General features: G+C 39.5%; 1 protein-coding gene across 1 annotated transcript in view; it reads right to left on the reverse strand.

Moving 5' to 3' along the window:
• Positions 1-6,288: 6,288 nt before the first annotated feature.
• Positions 6,289-25,936, reverse strand: part of PTGFRN (prostaglandin F2 receptor inhibitor) — a 112,656-nt gene continuing 93,008 nt past the window's right edge. Inside the window, exons 7-9 of the mRNA XM_072993995.2 lie at positions 24,514-24,621; positions 10,641-10,946; positions 6,289-9,338 (exon numbers count right to left, since the gene is read on the reverse strand). Coding sequence (XP_072850096.2) covers positions 9,172-9,338; positions 10,641-10,946; positions 24,514-24,621 — 581 coding nt within the window. The 3' untranslated portion in view covers positions 6,289-9,171. The remainder of the gene's footprint in view (positions 9,339-10,640; positions 10,947-24,513; positions 24,622-25,936) is intronic.

A 25,936-nucleotide genomic window follows, 5' to 3' on the forward strand; every position in this document is an offset into this window, starting at 1 on the left:
AAAACTTGTTGTTGCTTTTGCTGCAACGCCTTGACATGGCTACCTACCCCCTTTAAAAATTTCAAAAAATTATAGTCATATGTTTGAAGGTTCCTATTATATCAGTGTGCTGAAACATGGCGCAGTCCCAGCAATTAAACTTCAGAAACATGCTAACATATGTATAATAGTGCATTGGGTGACCTTCCTATTGGAGGCATAAGCTTTGAAACAAAAGTGTGGCTGTGACCTTTTAGAATCATAAAGAAATCTATAGCTCTTCGTCAGTGCAGGAGTGAAGAAGATGGGCTTTCTGATGATGAAAGGCAACAAACACATACAGTATGCCTAGACTGTTCATTTTCCAATTACTCTTCATAATGATCACATTTTCCCTCAGATAGTTTGCTCACCATCCTCCAAATTCCATTCCTTGTCATCGCAGTCAGAGAGTTTGCACATATCACTGCATGTAAATCCATTTTTAGGCACATGTATTTTGATAATTCACTGCTCTGTGCAACTGCAGGCTTGTAGATTTAGCACAGCCTGAGGTGCTGGCAGACCCTCTCTCCAGTGTCAAATTAGATGCTCCATTCCCCTGTGATTTCCAACTTGCAACACATGCCACCAGCACTTGGTGTCTTGAGGCCTTCTTTAAAAGACCTTCTCTGGCAGCCTGCATGTCGAACATGCTTCACCAGCCATCCCCACATAGTGGAAGTTGGTAAATTCTCAACTTCTCATTGCCTGGTGAAGACAGTACTATCTGTTCTGATAGACTGGTTTTAATGTTTTTTGACCAGAATTTCCTCCTCCGTCTTACCATTTGTGTACTTCTCATATACACCTAGTCTTTCCACCTCTAAGTGATCTTCTACAGTTTTTGGCTAGTGTTGGCTAGTATTGTCTGGTAAGTGGCAAACACATCTATTATTTATTATTGCTCCCTTCCCTGATTGCCACTCAAAAAAATTGTCCTTACAAAACCTTTCCAAAATTAGATCAATCACTTTCTGTGCTAGAGCCACATCATCACCTATGGTTGCTGAACTACTTAGTTTATTCTGTGGCATTCCCTCTGCAGTAAGTTAACTAGCTTTGTTTCTTGACGGGTGAGTTCTTCTAGTATTAACCAAATTCCTGACATTATATCCAGAGGATGAGAGAAGATATCTGCCATTAGAAGATCACTTTCATTACCTAATAGCGGCATGCCATGTGCCTATAATGGCATGTCTACCTTCGAAACGACTCCATTTGCCATGGACTTTTGTTTTGGTGCTAAAAATTTTAATCATTTCCTGTTATGATGTCATGAAATTTCTCAATGGGCAAATAATTTTCCGTCCATTCCTGTTAGACCTCATAACACATCTCATCATTGGCAAATGTGTTTATTGAATCAGAAGCAACATTCTAATGCTCTACCTTTTCAATAGGGACAGTCATACTATCTGAGCTACCTAGGACCTGTATCCTAGCTTAATCCTCCTTTCCTTCTAAGGGCCCAAACCAAGATTAGACTTGGCAAGACAAGACATGGGTAAAATGTAACTTTAAATACTCATCTAATGCTTTGTGGTTCATACACTCAGTGGGAAGTTTATGAAATAGCACTTTGTTTCATGGACAGATTTCTGTCTATGTTATACTTGTGGCAGCCCATTCCCATACATCAGTACTTTAAAGGTAGCAGTGATCAAACTGTGATTATGCATGGACAAACCAGCCTTTTGCTAACCTCCCCCTCCCCCCAGTTTTAATACAGGTAGTCATGTTTCCCTGTTTCAGCAAAATATTTATTTATTTAATATATTTAATATATTTTCACTCTACCTTAAAAAGAACCCAAGGCGGCTTTACATCATTAATTAAGCTAACATCAGTGAACAAATGCTAAAAAATAATAATTTTTTTTTTAAAAAAGCAAACATATTATGGACGTTTAGGACTAACAGATTTATTCCAGTGTGAGACTTCATGGATTACAACACATTATTTTTTCCACTTCTTTTCATTTTCATTGATATTACATGTATAGAGTACACCCACAAGTAGGTTTTAGACTGTTAATAGAATCCTACATGCAACAGAAATCTGGCTTCTCTCCCCACTGCTGCTTTGAAATTTGAAATGCTGTTTGCCACACACAGGCTGCTTCTATATCATATGGTCCATTAGATACAGAACATCTTTGTCTAGAGTTCTTTTTCTTTTAATGCTTCTGATCAGGAGTCTGCTTTTTCATATTAATTCATGAATGTAGTTTCTAAAAGGAGACTGGCTGGGTCACCAAACAGTGAAAGAAAGGAAAGAAAGCTTTCTGCTGTATAAGCTGACCTGTAAAAGTACAGAGCTTTAAAATGTCTTCGGAAATAAAGATAGGATGCAGTTGCGGGGCAGATAGAACATCACAGTTCAGTGGGTCTCATTTATGTCATGCAGTACAGCTCAACTTCACTGAAGACTGATTCTGCCCCTCCTAGAAAGCAGTGAATGACTTGAAAAGTCAGAAGTTTATTGGAACAAAACTTCCTTTGTTCTATTCCCCACTCTTTCAACAACTAGTATAGTTGGTCCCATTCGCAAGGTCTCTTTCAACATCTTATTTTCAACAGGATATCTCAGAAGCAAAGGGTTTTTGAAAGACACCCCTGCCATCTAATAACACATAGTGGCATGGTAAGCGAGTATAACTAACCCCTAGGCTCCTAAAACATGTCCTTATAATGAACAGTCATTAGCAACAATCACCTGTGTATGTCAGGTTTTAAGATCTAACAGGTACTTCAGTTGTATGGGAAAGACAGATGATACCTCACCCTGAGAATTCCACATTCCACACCTTCAAAGAGGATTTACTTTTAGTTCATATGGCCACACAACTTTAAAAATCAGGCATACATATTATTTTATGGTTGCCAAATTTTGAGATTTTGGTGCTTCCAGATTTCTCTTCATATACTCACCAAATAGTAAAGGAAGGAACTTACCTCAGATCTCTGTACAGTAAGTAACAGCATTGCAGTGTTATCAATGTGGCTAACAAGTGATCTGGGTTGTCAACACAATTTCAGAACAGCAGCTATCCACTATTCAAGCGGAACACCTTTTTTTTCCACTTTTCTGTGGAAAAACATCATCCCTTGACTCATTTTCCAGTAATATTAACTTCAATTTCAAAGGTACAGTCAGTGTCCTCATGACTATAGAAATTACTAATACCATCTGATCCTAAATTGGCCTTAGCACTGTTTGGGCTGCTGCTTCAAGTAAACATTTCTGATATAGTCCTACTTTTAGGTACCTAAGAAATAATAACAGCAAATCAGTACATTGAATGATCATGAACATTTTAATTTTACAAGAGGAAGTATCAACGAGATATTGCATTTAATGCTATAAAATAAAAGAGGTAGAATTATATTTTAATGCAGGATATGCATAAAGTTGTTTCTCAACATACTGTCAGGTAGGTGAGGCAATGTTCTAAAATATGAACTACCATATACCTTTGATGGTATCAGGAAAAAAAATCATTTGCTGCATGGAATATTGAGAATCCACGGCACCATTTCTGAATACCAGTCATAAAAAGGTATCCTGGCTTCAAAGCAGAATCCTATCACCTGACCTGCAACTGGCTGTGTTTAAGCACCCATTGTTATCGTCATCATGAGATTGTGGTTTTCAAGAAATCAATATTTTGTAAAATCAAAGTAGAAGTATTTATTCTTATAGTCAGAAGAATCTTTGAAATTCATAAACATTAGCTAAAGTTTTTAGGCACCTGTTTCCTCTCCATTCCACATACATCACAATGCTTTCTCTTCAAGCATCATTACTGGTAAAAGCAGAGATCCCAGATGACCAGGGCTTCTCTTTATCATGCTATTTTAGTGTTTTCAAGATACAGTGGTGCCTCGCTAGACGATGTTAATCTGTTCCATTGAAATTGCTGTCTTGTGAAAACATTGTCTAGCGAAAAGCATTTCCATATTGGAATGCATTGAAACCTGTTTAATGCGTTCCAATGGGGGAAAATAGTCGTCGTCCAGCGAAAATCGCCCATAGGGAAGCCATTTTGCGAAGCGCCAATCAGCTGTTTAAATCGTTGTCTTGTGAAGCATCGGTCCTGAAAACACCCATTCTCCGAAGTTCGCCCATAGGGAAGCCATTTTGCAAAGCCACCGATCAGATGTAAAAATCATTCTCTTGCGAAAAAACGGTCTGCAAAGCACGGACTAAATCATCATCCAGCGAAATCCCCCATAGGAAAAACCATTTTGAAAATCGCTATAGTGATCACAAAAAGTCAACATCTAGTGAAAAAACATTTTGCGGGGTAATCGTCTTGCGAGGTACCAGTGTAGTTAGCAACATTTCAAAAGAAATGCTACAAACAATAATACAGTATCACTCTTAAATTTCATTTGCTAATGCAACACGACAGGAAAAGACTGTGGCAGTTTGAAAAATACTGTAGCTGGTGAGTTAATAGTTTAAAGTCTCTAAAAGCTTGGAAGAATAAAATAGTCTTTGTGTGGCACCAAAGCAACAAAGTAGCTGCCAGGTAAGGCCACTTTAGAAGACATTCCCACAGCAAGGTGCCATTGCTAATAGTCCTCCCCAGTTGCCACCTAACTCATTGTAAAGGCAGGGGCACATGGAGAAGATGCTCTGATGAAAATTACAGTGTACAAGCAGATGGTCCCAATACTACACTACTTACATCCTAAGTAGTGTAGGAGATTATAATTAATCATCAATACTTTCAATTGTGTTCAGAAACATACCGAAAGCCACTGCAACTTTTGAAGTACTGGCAAAATGTCTTCCCTGTGTTTTGTCACAGCAATCTAGCTCTAAATTCTGTTTGCCCAATACCCCCAATTTTTATTATTTATTTTTATGTAGAAGCTTAGAGACAATTTAACCATATCCTGCCACAACCTATTTTAAGACATGGAGAGTGGTGTTTTTTTCAACATTGGAAATACTGTTGGTCAGTTCTGTTTTTGAAAAGAATACTTTCGCTGGGAAAAGACTAAAACATGTCATGGAGGCAAAATCAGGTCAGGGCAAAAACAAGTGAGGAGGGAAATGACACATGGGAAGGGGTATGCAGTCCCTGGAATATTGGAACCTGCCAAGCCTTGCTTTAGAGGCAGTTTCACATTAGGAAGGGAAAGAATAATAGCTAAATTCCTCGTTTCCATTGAGTCTGGCTGTTTTGGCTGGATGGGACATTTTGAGAAGGAATTTTGAACCTTTGTGGGATTCCTCACCTCCAGTCAAGAGCAAAACAAACAGCTCTTTTCCCACATCAAGTTCTGTATAATTTGTGTAAAATGTCTCTAAACGAAGCACAGATGGACTAGATGATTGTTAACAAAAATGTTAACAACCAATCTAGTGTTTCAAATTTTAAATACATTAGTAGTTTTGGGAAATTTGTGCAACTGAGAAATTCTGAGAAAAATGGGTAATCTTGTGCAAAAGTGGCAAATTTTGCACAAAATGTAGTTCTTACCAACACAAACCCTCCTCCCCTTTTTTACTCTTTCTTTGTTTTCTATCTCTTGTGGGAAAATTTACAAAATTAGACTTCCGAAGAACTGAACACTGAACATGGTTCATAAATTATTGCATGTGTGAGATACAACCATACACCATTGACTCTTAAAAGCAGAATAAAAGTTTTACATGTGAACTCTGTATGTTACTTCATATGTCTGAAGACGTGGATTTCTACACGAAAGCTCCCATTTAAATATAATAGTCTTTAAGGACCCAGAAGGTTTTTGTTTTTCTTTTTTTTCTTTGGGTTTTGCAGAATATTTCTAGATTAATGATTCTGTAACATTGCATTTATGGTACAGGTAGGCTATCTATCTATCTATCTATCTATCTATCTATCTATCTATCTATCTATCTATCTATCTATCTATCTATCTATCTATCTATCTATCTATCTATCTATCTATCTATCTATCTATCATCATTCATTCATTCATTCATTCATTCATTCATTCATTCATTCATTCATTCATTCATATCCCATCTTTCTCCTTAAAAAGGACCCAAGGCCTTCATTAGTGCTTCAAACTATAGCACTGATAACTAGGCCTACAGAAATTACAATTTTGACTTTGGAAAGTAACTACCTAGACCAGTGCCATCATAACTTTACTTCCTCTTATACATAACAGGATAATACACTCCTTCATCCAGTGAAAGAAATCAGGAACACTGAATACCATATCTAATGCAAAGAGACACCTACATAATGAATAAACAAAATGGTTTATAAAAAGACAATTTATTTTCAATGGTAAAAAACACATTACACAGCATCATTGCAACTGTCCAACTCTTATCTTCCAAAGCCGTGCTGAACACAATTCTTTAAAAGCTTCCAGAGCTGTGTCTAAAACCTCTTTTCAAAATTAACAAAAAAGGTTTCCTGTTCTTTAAACAAGATACTTTTGAAGAAATACCTGATTCACGTTCCAAGTGTCCTGAATTCCCATAATGTGAGCTGGAAGCATGAAAAGACACCAATCAGGATTGATGGAAGTCCCCAGAACACTTGACTGTTGATTTGTTGACTGCAACTCTGACAAACACTGCTGAACATCTAACTGAACCCCATGCAACTCTTTCTCTACAGAGACACTAGAGAGAGTTAACACAAAACAAGAGGAACAAATCTCTTCTGGAAACAGAAGTTCTACTATTTCAAAGGGAGAATGACAGAAGAAATTGGCACAATTGGAAGGAGACTGCTGGAATGGTACTACTTCAAGATCGAATTAGGTACAGGGCATTAACCATCATCTCAAACAACAAAGGAACAGCTGAAACCTAATAACCAAATGTTTTAAAAGGAGCAACTTTCCTATGATCCAGAAAAAGCAGGCAACAACTTGAGGGACAGGAAACCTTATGTGAAAGGCAAAGAATCTCTGAATTAAAATAACCCTGAGTTTCTTTTCATAGCGAGACAACGGACGTGTGCAACAAGTGCTAAAGTGAAAGTAAAAGTACCTGGGCTCAATTATTCCATAATTATTGCATTTTAATACTTTGAAATGCTACCATAGGAGGATGCAAGACATGCATGAAAGGATAATTTGTGCTTCAGATAGTTGTTTTTCCCACATACACACACACACATTTTAAAAATTAGAATGTGGAAGAAGCAACTGGAAGTTTTGTTCATAATATGAAACACTGAGACAATCAATTCATTGAGGGATGCTATGTTAGACAATATAAGCCAGCGGGGGTGGTACTCCACAAACACTGCAAAGCCCACAAAAGGCCAGGTCAGTTGGGTCAGCTAAGTCAAATGCTTGTTTAATAAGCCAAACACATTTGACTAGGGCATGAAAAAGTAACATTTGGTTACTACATTATACAGCTCATTGGTCATGCGAGCTCAGGGATTCTGGATGCTGTAGTTAAAACAACAACAACACTTTCCCAAGCTTTATCTTTCACTATACACAGTTTACAACAAAGGGAGGCTTCTATGCATATATGCATCCATTCAACTTATATTAACAAAAAAATGGCAGAACTAACATTTGCTGTTCAACATTAAGCACAATATAAAATAATGGTTATTTGGGTTTTTTTTACTTCCATTATCATTCCTAGTTTGATTCAGGTCATGCATATTTAATGTGTAATGTTTTCTGTAGGATGCCCATGTCCTGAATTCTTATTGCTTAGAACTACCAACTATGCTGGATGATGGGAGCTTCCATAGAGACAGCTCTTTGAAACTGGTATATGGGTTACATGGAAGACAGGATCTAGGTCTCTCCTCTACAGCACCAAAGAGCCCCATGATGATAATTTATTACCATTCTTGTGAACGGTCAAAAGATACACTGCAAAGTGCAGCCTTTGGTATTTTAGCATTCACAAAGAAACATTAGAAAAGGGGCATTTTCTCCTACTTATATCCATCCCACTCCATTGCTCCTTACCCTGAGTTAGTGTTGCATACATTGACCCATGACTGCAATGTCAGAAGTCTAGCTCAGTGGTTCCCAATCTTGTGTAACCCAAGTGTTCTTGGACTGCAATTCCCAGAAGTCTTCACCACCAGCTGTGCTGGCTGGATTTCCTGGGAGTTGCAGTCCAAGAATAGCTGGGTTACCTAAGGCTGGGAACCACTAGTCTAGCTGATGAGAAAAACATGCAAGTTCCCTGACATTATGCTATGGATCTTACCACTTGCTTACTGATCAATGCAGGTCTCCACCATGGAGGATCTTATTCCCTCATGTTTCACAACACATTACTAGCTGCAATCAACCAACTGAGAAGTGGTGGGATAAGAAAAATTTCTATCCCAAAGGCAGACCTTCTGCTTACTGGGTTAAATGGCTCTGTGATCTTCATAAGAACATCCAGCAGTCTCCATCCAGTTGCTAGAAGTGAAGTGTTCATTAAAAACAACCCCACAAGCACTCTGAGCAGGATGGGAAATTTAGTGGCACTTTCTGTTGGGATGATGAACACCAAGCAGTGAAGAAATACTAAAAAAATACTCTTACCAACATAACAATAGAGGGTACTATACAAAACACAGTGGAACAGGTGGGGATTGACAAGGGGTTTATATTGCTGCCCAGTTACTCAAAAACCAGTTTTTGGAGTCACTAAATCAGTGTCTTTTTAAAAATAAAGGATTCCAACATTACAACCCAACTTTCAGCTTAAAATGAACTCCAATATCACCAATAAAAAGGAAATTTCTCCAAATCTAGAATGTGGAACACTTTCTTTCTTCTCTAGAGATGTTATCTAGAGGCTTGCTAATTATAAGGAAGATTTATTTTCACGGAGCCTTTCTAAATCCATTTTCCTCTTAAACAATAAGGAAGAATGTATTTTAGGCCCAAGTCTTGACAGTGAGTACAGTTTGCCTGTGGAAGAACCATCTCTAGAAGAAATGCCATTGAAAGAAGGGCTAAATGCTGACAAATATGACATGTGTTCTCAGTGTGAAATACTAGTAGAAAAAGATGCAGCTCTATGTCCAGGACAAGATCAGATTGATTGCTGTCAGGGCATTTTGGTTCAAACAGCCGAGTCTGAGCAACTCAGACCTTCCAAAAAAAACCCTCCTTTCTTTAAAAAAACTACATATTTATCCACCTCTCTTTTTGACTAGTCCATTTCCATAGACATAAGTCGCCGCCGCTCTCGCCTTGTTTCCTGAACTTCTTTCTTGCAACACCAGCGTGAAGTGCAGTAACCTATCAGACAGGATAGGAGTCCAATGATTGTGGCTAGGCCAATGCCAATCAGCAGTGGAAATTTGAAAGCATTCAGCACTGAGAGGAAGAAAATGAAAACGGTCACATGAAATCCACAAAATCAGGACAAATATTCTTTTACTTCATAAAGAAAGGAAATATTTGAAATCTCCTTATGTCCAGATTAGTAAAATACTATTTTCTTTGTTAGTTGTTCACCAGCAGCTTGTGATTGTAGACTGGCAGGAGGGCAGGGGGCTCATTTTGCAGTGGGGTTGTTGTATCTACTGAAAACAATGGCCAGAATCCTGTTGCTTGGGGTAGTAAGCCACAATAAATTAGGCCCACTAAATCAATGGGGATTTGTTGAGGCAAATCCTCCATAAGTTGATTCAATTGGGCCTACTTTAACTGTTACTTACTGCATTGAAAGTACTATTTGAATCAAAGTAATTTATGAAGGAGTGGCATCAATATATCACTGTTGAATCAATGATCCTATTCTAGTGTGATTTACTACCCTAAGCAACAGGATTTTGGCCAGTATCTCCTCACTCCGTTTCTTTATTACCTGAATCTGACCAGGACAAAGACAACACTGAGCAAGGGGTTGGATTTGATGGCTTTATAGGCCCCTTTCAACTCCATTGTTCTATGACTCTATGATAACAGTAGGATCGTTAATGGAGGTGACACTTCAGTTTTGAAAGACTCAAAATGCTGTATTTGTCATCCACTGCTATCTTTTGTGGCTGAAAATCCTGACCAAATCTTAAGGTAAAAATTAAAACACAGGTTTGCCAGCTGAGAGCTTGTCTGGAGTTCATATTTCAGATTACATTTCATTCTGTATTTAATAGCAAATAAATAGCTAAATTGTCATGAAGACCAAACATCAAACTACAACTAATGAAAGCCAGAAGAACATAGTGGCCAAAACAAGAATGCCTCTGTAGAATAGAAAGCACACTACTCTGCATTATTGAACAGCAGTATAGTGTAGGCTGTTTAGGAAACAGAAATGATATTTATTGCCATTTCAGAGAACTAGATTAAATATATTCCTAGCATGGAGCAACTAGCAGTATAAAACTCCAAACTGCATATTACACGAGCACATTCTCCTATTCTTGTAGTTCTGGTGCTACAAGAATAAGAAACTGATGAGCCTATCAGTAAACTGATAGGGGAAGAAAAAGTGTATGTGAAAAGATCAAATAAGTAGCTTGGTACCTCAATTTGGAAGTAGGTTTTTTTGGAGTACAGTTCTCAAAATCTTTCAGCTAATATAGAGCCTGATAGTTGTATTTCAAAACACTAGCTTTGAAGCTTTAATTAGTCCATAATGAAAACTAAATAAGATCATTGAGGCATTCTTACCATCCATTTTCACTGTTACAAGGATTGGCTTGGATTTTATCTCCATTTGTCGTTGCCAGACGGATGCAGCTGACTGCACCCAGGGTGTTACCAAGCAGTAGTGGTTTCCAAAGTCTTGGTCTTCACAGCCATGAATTCGAAGCCGGAATTCCAAAGGAGTGATTCTCTCCAAGCTGACATCACTGCTCCCGTTTCTTCTAGCTTGGGTCACTATACCTTTCCGATCCAATGAAGCTAAGAAAACAGGGTCTCTATCCATTGCAACAGAACGTGTAGCAAACCAGGAGACATCAAATGACATGTCATCTGAAATTGAAAAGAGAAACCAACTCAAAATAATGTTTGGCACCACTTCAAATTCTGGTCAGACTCAGATGTCTCTTCCCCAAGGAGACACAAAGAAATTCCAAAGAGCTGCAAATTAAGAGTTGATTTTTTTTTTAAAGGGAGTTTGATGATGGTAAAGGAGTGGTGGGGAGGCATGAGACAGTCTCAAAAACAAAAAAAGGGAACATGATACTGAAAAGTTTGGGAAGCACTGGCTTACAATTACAGTAGTTCTTAAGCAATGCTAGGAGAGTACAGAGATTATTCTTGCCCTCCACAGAACTAGGTTTACTGAACTGTACAGGCTTAGCCGCTTTCAACAACTCCTGGCCTCCAATTTGCTAGGATCCTCTAAATATCCTCGATTCTAAAGCTTGTCAAGTACAGAAAAAAGGATTAAGATGATTAGTGTAAGAAGCTCCATCAGCAGCAGTGTTTCCAGGCACTGTTACTTACTCGTTCTTTTACAGACTGCAAGCAAGAAAACTCAAAAGGCAGCCACTGAACCCTTACTAATCTCTCGTTATGACATATTTTACATCAACTATACTTGCTGAGCTGTCAAAAAAACATGTCCTAAAAACTTCTCTGATACCATCACAACCCTTCCCTTTTTTCTGTCCCCATCTTCTTTGCTTAAACAGTAGGGTACTGGTAGAATGCATAATGCTGTTCTTCCCATCTTGTATACCTGGTTGCTACCATTTCAAAGCCCCAGCACATTAACTGCACTCTGTGGCCTCAGCATTCACTCTCTCTTCCTCTCTCTCATACATGTAACTTGATCAAACCACACAACACAGCTATGCTCCTCTAACATAAACGTGCTGTACTCCTATTTCTATTACAACTTCCCATTCTCTTTTATAATTTTCCCCCAACAAAACCACTCAAAACGTATCTTAACAACATTGTTAGTAATGAAAGAGTACTTACTGGCTTATAGGAGACAGAACCCCAAAAAATCTCAAAACAAAATAGCAGTTACTGAGTGCATGTTTGTACTGAGAGAAGGGCAATAGCAGCAGTTGTTTCATATATGTAGATCAGAAATCTATTCAAAATACCCTGAACTGAAGACTAGAACCTGACAAAAATTAACATATGTACAGTGCTTCCAGAGTTCAAAAGCATGTATTACCTAACTATAATCCTTTCAATGACTCTCTAAGGTCAACAGATGTTGTTGTCCACCATAAGGAAGATGGAGAGGGATGCAGACTGTGGCTCTGCCTAAGCCCACCTATAGATTTCATGAAATTTGAATTGGGAGCTTTTCTGATTCAGTGCCCAGACTCTTCTCTACTACTATGCTACACCAGCTATGATTTATTTCCCCTCCTGTGGCTGCAGAGGAAAAGAAAAGGAACAGAATGCAGTATTGTGTGTTAACATTGTACAGTGGAGTCTCGACTTAAGTACAGCTCCACTTACGTACTTTTTGATGTACGTACTTCTCCAGCCGCAAAGTTTCACTTCAACTTGCAGCTGGAGAATCCACCTATGGACCAGAAAAGAGAGGGGGAAAGCAGCAAATTAAAATTTGTCGCTTTCCCTGACTCCCCCTTCCAGTCTGTAGGCCTCCGATATGCCTCCAGATGCTTTCCAGGGCTTCTCCACCGCCATGGGAGGCCTCTTGGAAGTCCCCTGCTGCCACCAATAGTGCCTCCAAAGCACGATCAGTGGCGGGGGGACCTCCAAGAGGCCTCCCATGGCGGCGGCGAAGCCCTGGAAGGCATCCGCAGGTCCCCCGCTGCCACCACGGCTGCTGGGAGCAGAGCCACGCCGGGCAATCCCGGCCATGCTTAGACTCCTGGATGTCCCCTGCCGCCACTTGGCTCCCAGCAGCAGCAGCGGAAGTACAGGAGTCCAATCATGGCTGGGATCGCCCAGCGCGGTGCAGCTCCCAGCAGCGGTGGGGGGGCACCTCTGGAGGCCTTTCCTGCTGCCATCGGAGGCCTCTCGGAGGTCCCCCACCACCGCCGATAGTGCTTCGGAGGCACTATCGGCGGCAGCAGGGAACCTCCGAGAGGCCTCCCATGGCGGCAAGGAAGGCCTCCGTAGGTCCCCCCCGTCGATGCAGGCTTTCCCAGGGTGAGCCGGGCCTACCAGGGGAGGGCTTCCCACAGTAGGCCCGGTCTACTGCCCAGGAAGGCTTGGTAGACTGGGCCTACCGGGGGAGGGCTTCCCCCGGTAGGCCCAGTCTACTCCTCGGGAAAGCCTGGGGAGTAGACCAGGCCTACCAGGGGAGGGCTTCCTCTCTTGGTACCAGGCTTTCCTGGGCAGCAGACTGGGCCTACCGGGGGAAGCCCTCCCCTGGTAGGCCCGGTCCACCCTGGGAAAGCCTGCATCGGCAAGGGTGGGGCAGCTCCAAGAGGCCTCTGGCAACGGCACCAAAGCCCTCGGAGTCCTCCGGCAGCAGCGGGGCATCCCTGGAAGGCTTCGAAAAGGTAAGCTTTAATTTTTAAAAATTTATTTAAATTTTTTGTGGAGAGGTGTTTCTTGGGTGGGTTACGGATTACAGGGTTTTCAATGCATTCCTATGGGAATGCATTTTCGACTTACGGACTTTTCGACCTACGGATACAGTTCCAATACGGATTAATTCCGTAGGTTGAGGGTCCACTGTATACAGAAAGCAAATAATCAGAGATGTCTCTTCAGGTTCAGCTTGGTCTTGGTGGGAACTAGGGTACAACCTTTTTTTTTAATGGTTCACACTCCTCAGTATACACAAGGTAAAATTCTAAGGTGCCTATTGGTTTGCTTCTTACTTGTTATTCAAACTGCTGTTATGTTTGTTTATTATTGTCCAAATATCTCTACATTATGGAACAGCATACAAATGTTAAACAAGCATTTTTAAGGCTATCTAACACAAAGACATTGTTGAAAAACAATTGCATCTGATGAAAAATTGTATGCAGCTACAATCCTGGTCTCCTTAAATGGGATGCTTGCAAATTATAGATACATGCCTGTCCATAAAAACCAGATAATGGCAACATCAGAATTAGTCTGTCTCCATACAGGCACTAAAGGTAAACTACTTCCTATGTCATTGTAAGATTTCCTCCCTGATATGCATTGCCCCCAATTCAGATCCCCTTTAACTTATAAACATACTTTTGATGTGTGTCATCAGCAACAAATGCCTTACAACAGTTTCACTAAGACCTTAATCTTTCAAGTGTCTTTGCACTGACTTCCACCTCTAACACTGGATGACAAGTAGTCAGAGTCCATCAGTATATCCTGCATTCTTCCGTGCAATGTGCAAGATTATAATAAATCCATTAGCAGATCTGCACTTTTAACCTCATTAGGCTGTTAGCTGATGATGCATTTTAATTATTCCAGCCATCTTCCACCAAATGTCCTACTGTACCCACTGCAAGCTGGAAAACAAGCATGAGAGCCATGTGTAATAGATTTACTACAATCATGCCTACAGCATCTGTTGGACTTCATCTGAGAGCCAAAAGGTCATTAACACAATTTGTGAAGAGAGTGGATACGGGATGGATGTGTCACTGATGGGGAAAAAGCTTTAGGTAATATAAAATAAATCTAGCAGCCACGAAGCTCCTTCAAAATACCGAGTGGAAAATATATGTTATATACGAAGCATAATCTTGTTTGCTGGGCTGCTTTACCAAACAGTTGCTAATTCTTTCTATCGCCCAAATTCAGGGCTCTCCACTATAATTTCCAAGTTATAAAACTAGATCACCAACATTTCCTGGGGCCAGAGCAGGCAATATGCAAAGCCAAGCTTACCTAGCTGCACAAACACACTTTTGATTGCTGAGAATGGTTGTAAATGCAAGCTAGAGCCTCACCAAGAGTTTAGAGATTATACAGACAAAAATGTACAGTAAGATACAGTACAAGGAAAGATTGGGTTATGTTACATAAAGTTACCCTTTATTATCTCAAATACAAAATAGTGCACTCCATACAGGAACCTTATTTTTTATTTTTGTGTTTAGAACAAACTGCCAGACTTGGATGTTCTCTTATGCCACAAAATATAGTAATTTGTCCTTAGCCATCTACTGACTGTTCTTGCTCCAGTATTTTATCCTGCCTTCTGTTCCACATAAAAAAACACTAAAACAAATATTCTTCCCAAGCTGTATGCCCCATTATAGGATTATTATTATTTTATTGGATAGCCAGCATCATCTGTACAGTCCCTGTATCTGCTGAAGGGAAGCTAATTAAACCACAGATGCAAGTTTTTCAAAAGTCATGCAGAGAGCCAATCAGAAGACCCACTGAAGACCCACTACTGAGACATCCAACAGATGGGACTATCCATCTTCACCCAGATGAGTTATCAGTGTCTATGACCAGAGGGAGAGAAGTGTCCCAGATACTTTATTCCCAATCCCTCAAGCCATTCATTACTCACATTTCTATCCATCTTATTTCTAGGCTCATATTTCTGACTAACTCAATCCAATTACACTAGAATACGCCAAAAGACTTAATTCATATGGAAGATGATGATCATGTCTTAACCTACAACTTCTCCTGTACAGAGTTTAGGCTTCCAGGTTCTCAAAACACCACCTTCCCCTGCAAAAGGGGAGGCGGGCTTTATTCTCTGAAAAAATAAAAGCTTTCTTTTCATCTCTACTGAAAGGTTTTCCAATTCTGCTAATTGCTTGGGGATACAGCATAAACTAATAAAACCTAGACATCCTACAATTGTAACTGCAAAAAAGGAATAAGATTTTGCAGTATGGAGTTGTATAAGAAGAGTTTTGAATTGTAACTTTTAAACTACAATTCCCACTATATCTATGTTCACATTGGCTGAGAGATTCTGGGAACTGTGGTCCAAAATAGTAATTTTTCTAAGTTTTTTGGAAGCTAATAAATGGAAATCAGCACTGTGTGGTAAGCATCCCAATATGGTCACATTAAGGTTACAGTCCCCTCCTATATTGCTCCTAACATAGTGGAAATTATTCCTGACAAAACATACCAAGGATCCTCCTAAAAGAATATATACTTTATAGATTCTACATATTCCTCAGTCTCCTAAAAAAGCCTGTTGGAGTGTAACTCCCTCCCACAGGAGGGCTAGGTTGGTTCCATCTTTATTCTCTTTCTGCAAGCAGAAAGTCTTCAGGCAGACTGTATCCGAGTGACAGCCAATTGGTTTTTTAAAATTAATTATTGTACTGTACCTTTCTGCACTGAATATGTTTTGTTGTCACTTATGTTTTTAGTACTGTGTTCACTTGATTTTTTTAGTATTGTATACTCATTATTGTTAGCTTAAATACCGTTTTTAATTGTTGTAAGCCCCCTTGGGTCCTTTTTAAGGAGAAAAGTGGGTTAAAAATATTTTAAATAATTAATTAACAAATAATTAATTAACAACCTATTGTGCTAGGACTGTTAATAAAATCCTGGGGAAGGCTGATCTAGTTTGCTCTGGTTTGTTCATGTTTCACATACCTCATTTCCTAAGCAGTCATTGCCAGCCTAGTGTCTTAATGTTTATATCAGTGGAATACTATAAATATTTTTACTAGATGAGTAGTTTGTCACAGAAGCAACTATCAGAAATTTTAAAAGGCACTTAAGCCCCATGGAAATAAAATGAACAAACTTGGTAAAAAAAACTGTGAAGTGACTTAAATGTTGTTATGCTTGCTAATCCCAACTCACTGAAATGTAAATACATTCAGAAGAAGAAAGTAAGACGATCAGGTTGTTGAGAAAATGTTGCCCCAAACAGAACTCCTCTGAAATAAAACAGAACAGTGAAGTGCAACAGGGTCTATGCATTGTTGACACACCTCCAAAACATATTCAACTACAAGTATATGCAGTTTTTATACGAAATGGCACATAGTATGAACATCTCTTCCGATATACACACACAGGAAGCATTTTGCAAGTCAGTCTTAAAAACTGCTGTTCCTCTCAGCATTACTCTATTATGAATGTATAGTGGTAGAAACCACAGCTCACAGTTTTATTGTATGCTATTTGATTTTCAGTTCTTTGGAATGTAGACAAGGTTGTACTCTGTGCTACAATCTCTCAGACAGCCTCTCAATTAATAGCCTCAATTTGTCTTAACTTGCATCTCTTCCCATGCAAAATACATGGGAATAGGGAAAAGATCCAGCACTAAACATGCATATTTTCCCCAGGAAGCACTGTAGTTTAAAATAAATCCAGCCTGTTATACTTGGCATATTTTGTGCCAATTTAATCCCTTGCTGTGCTGGCATTATCCTTTATTTTTTGTTGGTTTGTTTTTGGTACATATCAACAATCTTTATGGCATTATTTTCATACATATGATGGTATTTGACAAATGGAACAGGAGAAATAACAGTAAGAGTAGAAGCAGCAATTAAAAATACCAGTCAGAATCTAGATGCAGTGAAATTGAATAACAGCACTGGTTGGGTTTGATATAATTTTTAAACGAATGGACTTTAGATAGAGAAAGCTAGAGGCAGCTACTATTCTGAGACATGATGTAGTCTTTGTCACACTTTGGAGCAGCTTTTCCTAATGTGATGTTGTGGGGGTTGGGGAGAGATGCCATGAGGAATTGTGTTAAATTAAGCCTTAACACAACCTATGGTGCTAGGACTGTTTCTTCCTCAGGGAAACTGGAAGTAATCAACATGTAAAGCACACATTTATGCACATTTTGACTTGACATGCAAGTTTAAGCCATCTAGCTTCCCCGGTCAATCAGCCTTCACAATTCTGAGCCTCATTCCCAGCCCATCTGCTTCACACCATGCAGTTCTATTTGACAGAACAGCACTCTTAGCATAGCTGAATCAGTGTTGAGACTGTTTGTATTTAACAACATTTAAACAAAGTTATGTAGAACCTTCACAGACTGTAAGTCAAGTTAAAAAAAATCTGATGATTTCTTGCCAGAGTAGCTTCCAGCTATATGTGCAGTAAATTAAACTCCTCTGGCATGCCAGTACCAACAAACAAGTCAGTCACTAGCCAGCCAGCCAACAAATTCTTGCACCCCTTAAACATTTAGACCCATAGAAAAGGTAACGTGAAGTCATATCTTCCCTGTTAAATTTGACAGAACTTTCAGCTTGGACTGCTGTGCATGCAAAGTTCACAAAATTACCTGTAGCTTTAAAAAGGCAAAGAAGAATAGCTCCAAGTACATTATCCCCAATAATAGCTTCTGTTAATGATAAATCAAGTATATTTTAAAAATCTGCACTATTGAGTCAGTATCCAACTTCCACTGTGAAGAAACAGGAAAGAAATAAGTCTTTTTGGATTGCTGGTGAGGCTTTGTCTAAGTGTGACCAAATGTTCCTGTTGTTCCTCTCCTACTAAGATTGGACATCACCAGGGCTAAACTGAATGTGAATGTGGCAACTATGAACAGCAATGTTGCACTGCACCCAAACCAATTTTGAAAGTTTATCAATTTTTTTCCTCCCAGTCATTCTACCCCCAGTGATAAAATGCAACAACCCATACTTTTTGGTTTTAAATACATGACGAAAGTATTCTAGTGTTCGGTATTTTATGAGTTTTCTGATTTCTTGGTCTTCTTCAGTGGTTGCCTCATAGTAAAAACAAAACAAAAAGACAGTGATAAATCCGTATTTTAAATGCTTATCACTCTTTTATAATTGCTATGTGCCTTCAAATCTGTTCCAACACATGGCAACCCTAAGAATGAGCAACCCCCAAAATGTCCTGTCCTCAACAGTCCTGATCACCTCCTGCTAACCCAAGGCCATGAGCTTCCTTTATGAAGTCAATCCCATCTCATATTTGGTTTTCATCTTTTCCTTTTGTCTTCAACCTTTCCCACCATTATTGTCTTTTCAAATTAGTTTTGCCTTCTCGTTATGCGCTCAAAGTTATACCTCAGTTTCATCATTTTTGCTTCTAGATGAAGTTCAGGCTTGAATTGACCTAGAAACCACTTGTTCATCTTTCTGGCAGTCCAGGGTAGCCACAAAGCTCTTCTGCAGCACTATATTTCATATGGATTTATATTACAGCCCACAATTCCATGCCATAGATTGGAACCAATAACACAAAGCACTAGATAATGTGTATTTTCAAAGCAAATCTTAAGATTTTCTGGCATTTTACACTTTTTCGTATACTCATGAAGTTGGAAGGGGCCTAAAAGGCCATCAAATCCAACCCTCTGCTCAGTGCAGGAATACAAATCAAATGATATCTGAAAGGTGGTTGTCTAAATCTCTCTTGAATGTCCCCACTGTTGGAGCACTCACCACCTCTCAAGGTAACTGGTTCCATTGCCATATTGCTCTAAAAGTTAGGAAGTTTATCCTGATATTCAACGAAAATCTGGCTTCCTGTAACTTGGGCTGATTGTTGTGTGTCCTGCACTCAGGGATGATTTATTTATTTATTTGATTTTTACCCCACCCCTCTAGACCATGTCTACTCGGGGCGGCTTTATCGAAAAGAGATCTTGCCCCTCCTCTGTATGACAGCCTTTCAAGTATTTGAAAAGTGCTATCATATTTCTCTAGTCTTTCTCAAGGCTAAACATGCCAAGGTCTTGCAGTCTTTCCTCACAGGGCTTTCTTTCCAGCTCCCTGATCATCCTTGTTGTGCTCCTCTGAACTTGCTCTAATTTATTGGCATCCTTCTTGAAGTGCGGTATCTAGAACTGGACACAATACTCAAGGTGAGGCTTAAACACTGCTGAATAGAGGGGGACTAGTATCTCACAGGATTTGGAGGCAATTTTTCTGTTAATGCATCCTAAAATAGCATTTGCCTTTTTTGTAATCACATCATACTATTGGCTCATATTCAGTTTGTGATCTATAATGATTCCAAACACACAATGACTATGTGTTTGGTTTCTTTTTCCTAGGTGCAGTACTTTGCATTTATCCATGTTACATTTTATTCTTTTGTTTTCAACCCAGTGCTCAAGCCTATCTAGATCATTTTGAATTTTGTTTCTGCCTTCCAGGGTGTTGGTTATTCCACCCAATTTTGTGTCATCCGCAAATCTGATTAGCATTCCCTATATCCCCTGATCCAAGTCATTAATACAAATATTGAATAGCATGGGGCCCAGGACTGAGCCCTGGGGCACCCCACTTGTTACCTCCCAGTTGGAGAAGGAGCCATTAATCATCACCCTCTCAGTATGATTCTGTAGCCAGTTGTATATCCATCTGACAGCTGTTCTATCCAGCCCACACCTAGTCAACTTGCTAAACAGAATATCATGGTGCACTTGTCAAAAAGCTTTGCTGAAGTCAAGATATATAATGTCTACAACATTCCCTCTGTCTCAGGGTGGTTACCCAATCAAAAAATGAGGTCAGATCAGTCTGGCAGGATTTGTTCTTGACAAATCCGTGTTGGCTTCTAGTTATTACTGTTTTGTTTTCTAGGGGTTGTATAACAACCACTTTACAATCTGTTCCAGAATTTTTCCTGGGATTGACTGATCTGTTGTTCCCAGGTTCTTCCTATTTGTAGATAGGGACAACATTAGCCCTCCTCCAATCATCTGGCACCTCACCCATTTCCCGTGATATCAAGAAAATAATGGACAGTGGTTCTGAGAGCTCTTCAGCCAGTTCCTTCACTAGTCTTGGATGAAGTTTATCTAGCCCCTGAACTCATTCAAGGTAATAAGGTATTCCTTGACTATTTGTTTATCCATCTCCAGCTGCAATCTTGTCCCCTCTACCTACAATTCACATTTGTCTGGAGGGCCATGATTTGTCCTTTAGGAAAAGACTGAGCTAAAATAAGAAGTGAGCACTTCTGCCTTTTCTTTGTATTCTGTTATAATTTTTCTATCTCCATTGAGTAGCTGTGCCACTGTTTCTTTCTTTCTTTCTTTTTTGTCTTTTGCTACACACTTACCTGAAGAATGCTTTTTGTGGCTTTTAATAACTCTAGCTAGCTTCAGCTCGTTCTCAGCTTTTGCCCTCCTAATGCCATCCCTGCAATTCCTTGTACTTGTCTGTACTCTTCCTTTATTGCCTGGCCTTCCTTCCATTTCCTATATGTGTCCTTTTTTGTTTTCAGGTCCTCCCTGAGCTTTTTGTGAAGCCAAACCGGCCTCTTCTGATGTCTTCCACCTTTTTTTCTTGTTGGAATTATTTGTAGTTATGCCTTCAACATTTCCTTTTTTAGAAGCTCCCACCCTTCTTAGACCCCTTTTCTTGTTAGGAACTTCTGCAATGGGACCTCACTTATCCAGCATGTATGTGAGGCTACACTCTGCTTTCATTTCCTTTGAAATCAAGAATTCTCGTAGAGTTCTTAAGGAAGCTACTATGGCCACTTCTGTTCTGATTTTCACTGCCTAGCTACGACCTAATTGCTGAAACACTCAAATTTAGATTTGTCAGCATGCCTCACATTTTCATTTTGAATGTTTAGCTACATTTCTTGGGCTTCTTGTTTTTCACTGATTACCATGCACTCAGTTTTCTTAACATCCATTTTTGAACTATGTTCATTACTTTCTTCATTGACTTTATCAAGTAACTTTTACAGACCTTCTAAATAAGTCAGCTACTAATACTACACTTGATCTTAGCCAAAAGCGACTACTAATGCTGTATCATCTGCATATCAGATGTTGCAGATAATCTCTTGATTGACAATGTCATCACTTGAACAAATGAATGCTTCTCTATAGATAACCTTAGAGTGCAAATTGATGGTGAATGTATAAATCCCTTTGTGGCTCTATCCCTAATGGCCATACTACCCTATCTGGAAATGGCTGGCAACCACTCTCATGAGGCATAACTTGAAACTAGTAGACAGGGAAAGAGGATTGGCATGGTGAATACTTTCCTCTGACCCAGGAAAAAGGTCCAAAAGGAAAAAAATACAAATATGGCATTTATGTTTCTTTGCAACCTTCTGGGAATATGTATTAAAAGATTGAGACCATTTGCAACAGTAATCACAAGTCAGCTACATTTATTTATTTATTCGATTTTTACTCCACCCCTCTAGACAACGTCTACTCGGGGCGGCTTTTCCAGAAGTAGCTGACTTAGTGAGGGAGAGAGAAAAATATGAACTGACCTGCATTTCCAAGATTAATGTCCAGATAAAAACTGAATTATCCACTCACTCCTTTATCAAATATTCCAACACAGATCAAAAGAAATAGCAGAACAGATTTTAAAATGCATGTTTCAAGGCTAAATATATTGTATTTATTTATTATAGAGTAATTCCCAGAGGTGGTTGAGGAACCTATGTTGTCATCTATTCTTTTTTTGTAGCCTTTTATTTTAGAATAAAATGAAATTCTGATGGGTGGTGTATTGCTAAATAAATTAAATTGCTGAATGAAACAATAAAATATTAAACTTGAGAGAGTAACTTTTAAAATATGTTTAAAATAGAATTTAACAGATTCTTAAGCAATTTATTAAAAATGCTGAAATGAGTTAAACAGATTAATGCAAAAGTGACACAGAACAAATGTGGAATAAGCTTGCTAACCCAAGGGTGGAAGTCGGCAATGATACCTTAAATCAGAGGTCATCAACCCCCGGTCCGCGGCCCATTGCCGGTCCGTGGCTTAAGTCCAACTGGGCCGCCAAAACAGATCTCCCGCCCCCCCCTCCACACACACTCACCCCCGCAAAGGTTGTTTGAACCTGCGCGCACTCGTGCGCCTGCACAAACGGTGGTGTGGCCTCCTGGAGCCTGACTGGAAAGCTAGCAGCACGGAGGGAACCAGCGGCTGAAGACAGGAGCCTGCGAAATTCAAGTGGCCTCCCCACAGGGCACTGTCTCCAGCTGTGGGGTCCCTCCGTGCTGCTGACTTTCCAGCCTGGTTGGAAAGCCAGCAGCATGGGGAGACCCCATGGCAGGAGGCAGGATCCCAGTGGGGAGGTCTTTTGAATTTCCCGGGCTCTTTCGGCCAGGAGCGCAGGACGATGGGGCAAGATGAGGAAGACTCCACGCAGCCCTGACAGCCCGCCCACTCTCCCTTGCGAACCTCTGCTCCCCCCCCCGGCTCGCCGAAGAGGTGGGCGTGTCACGCACAAGCATGAGGGGTGTGCAACTCATGTGCACAAGCTCGATACAACCACCTGCAGTGGTGACACGCCCACCCATGAGCATGGGGGTGCCCCCACCCCTGAACTGGTCCGCGCATGGAGTCCATACCCCTCAACCAGTCCGTGGTCCGAAAAAGGTTGGGGAACGCTGCCTTAAATGATCAGTAAGCATTGCCTGTGTAAGTGCAGGTTTCTTGCATGTTATAGATCAGCAATCAGATGGAGTATTTCCAAGGGTACCTTTCCACTCTATATTGGCGACAACATTTTGTCTGCAACTCCACAAAGTAAATACTGTATCTGCAAAGTAAATACTGGTCCAGGAATGACACTTACATTCACTGAACAAATTGATCTGAAGTTTTAAGAGAAGAAAGAGGCTGACAAACAAAAGGGCATTGGGCTTTTCTTAACACAGCAGGGTTTTTAAAAAAATTTACTGTAAGCACTTTGAACACATCAACACAAATGCTAAGGCTTAAGGAAGAATAAACAGTTTGTCCTAGATCTGTCCTCAACATACTGCATTATAAACACCCATCAACATTACATTTGTATAGGTGAGTTACACAGCTTAAATGAAAACAGCTAAGTCCAGTGTGTGCTGACTTTTCACAACAACCAAGTTACTCTCTCAAATAAACAACCTCCGAAATGTCCCAGTGATGATTACATTTTTCCATCTGAAATACATAGCAATGATATTTGAAATGTAAATTTTTACATGAGCAAATGGAAAACTGGCATTCCTTATCATATGTAAAGATGTGCTGTTTTGGCAAGATTAGCTATTTATCACATAATACTACTCTCCACTAAGTAAATGTGTGTACTCTGGTAATCAAAAAAACTCTTCCTTCTGCTCATCCAGCCAACAAGATAAGAGCTATTAATTAATAACCAACACTGTTCAGAATGAGAGAGCAAGCTTGAAAAGATAACAAAAATATCAATCATCAAAAGTCCTATGCCTCGGAACAATCTTCAGCTGTCTGGCAACTGGAAGACCAGATTAACATGTAGAGACAATTATGTGTATCAGGAAATCATCAATGTAGAATTGTAGCAGGGTTTTTTGTTTGTCTGTTTGTTTTCAGATGGACTAGTCCATTAGCTGATGTCACAACATCTAGGGTTCTATCAATGCACTTAGTGTTTTCATAGAAGTCAGATGCAAAGCTCCTTGGTAAGACTGTAAAACTAGCATTCCGTCAAATATTGCTGGAACAAGCACACACAGCTGCTAATGATAATCCAACTCAGACTTTGAGAAACACTGTAAGGAGTGAGACCAGGATGCCACATATACATTGAGTAAGAGGATCCGTCTTCATAGTTTTCCACTCCTTTATAGGATATGCTGTGATTATAACAACTTCCTGAAAGCATATTACATCCTGCATTGTTAGTATGGTAAAACACAAAGAAAAAAACCCCTAATAATAATCTAAAACTAATTGAAATCATACCTGGGTCAAGCACTGTCCCTTCAACAGTGATAATGCATATCAAATTCACCAGCTCATCTCGATAGACAGTTGGATTGTCCGAATGCACAGAGACATTAAAAACAGGACCTGTTTTGAAAAAGAGAAATGGGTTAATCTCCTTTTTTACCTGTGAGAAAGCTGTCCCTGTGAAAGCTTTTCCATCCAGAACATGATGCTCTTTAGATTCCAGCATATATTCAGTAAATTACATTTGCCCAAATATTTATGGAAATTGGTGCATATGCTTCTGAAAAAGGCTTTCACCAAGGGTTAGAGATTTTCAAAGGTTTCAGAGAGTTACAGCAATGCAAACCTTATCAGACAACTTTCTAGACTCTTTTTGTGTCACATGTAAAAAAATGATTCAACCAAGTTCTGGTTTTTGATACAAGCATATAAAGTCTTAATGACTATGTGAACTAAATGTTAACAACAGGGAGCCAGTTCACTAGTCGTACATCCCCAAGCAATGCAGATTCTAATCAGAGGAACGCAACACAAAAAAAATTGCAGAAGCTGAGCAGATTCAACAACCAGTGTCTGCCTTTCCCAGCCAGGGATCATCCACACGCATTAGACTTTAACTTCCACCATACTCAGCCAGGTTGAAGTAGGCTAACTTATATACACAACACTGAGTTTTATCAGTGAAGGTAAGTGAATATAAATGAGACAGAACAAAAGAATGGTGAAAGAGTCTCACTCCACACTGATTTTGAGTTTTTGTTGTGACTTTTGCCACCTGTTGGTTACACAAAGCAAATTCAATTCCATAGCACTTGCCAATGAGGTAAGGGGTACTGAATGGCTATGATAGGAAGACGATCTGTCACAACCTGTCTCTTTTTGTAATAGCTTGGCTTCACATATAGGACCTGATATTATAAAACCAAAATGCATTTTGATAATAGGCACCTGCCAGTTGACTGCCAATACAGTCATTGGCAATTCTGGCTCAGAATGACAAGTTGATAATCCAACACATCTGGTGGGGAACCTTTGTCAAAGGCTGCATTATGCTCTCTCACTCTGCACTCATGCTCTCCTAACTATTTCTCTCTCATATTTGGGCAAGTCAATCCCTTCCAGAGTCCCATTCAAGAGTACAGCAAGGTTTTTGTTAAGGATGTTAGTGCTGTACAAACAACATTGTTTTTCTTTGTAAATATTGTGTCAGCCATACAGTAGATGCTAAAACTCTCTACTAAAGAAGGAAGGGTTCTTTTGAAACTTATTAAGATGCAAAAGAGCAAGGAGAATCCAAGGTAGATTTTTCTGCCTTTACAGAGGCATTTACTACAGCACTATGACTAAACTGTATTATGGAAGAAATGTTTACTGAATGCTTCTCCAGCCATATTCAAAATTAACATGATATTCTTAATTTTCTCTTTTAAATTAC

Source organism: Pogona vitticeps, chromosome 3, assembly GCF_051106095.1.
Source record: "Pogona vitticeps strain Pit_001003342236 chromosome 3, PviZW2.1, whole genome shotgun sequence".
Lineage (NCBI taxonomy): Eukaryota > Metazoa > Chordata > Lepidosauria > Squamata > Agamidae > Pogona > Pogona vitticeps.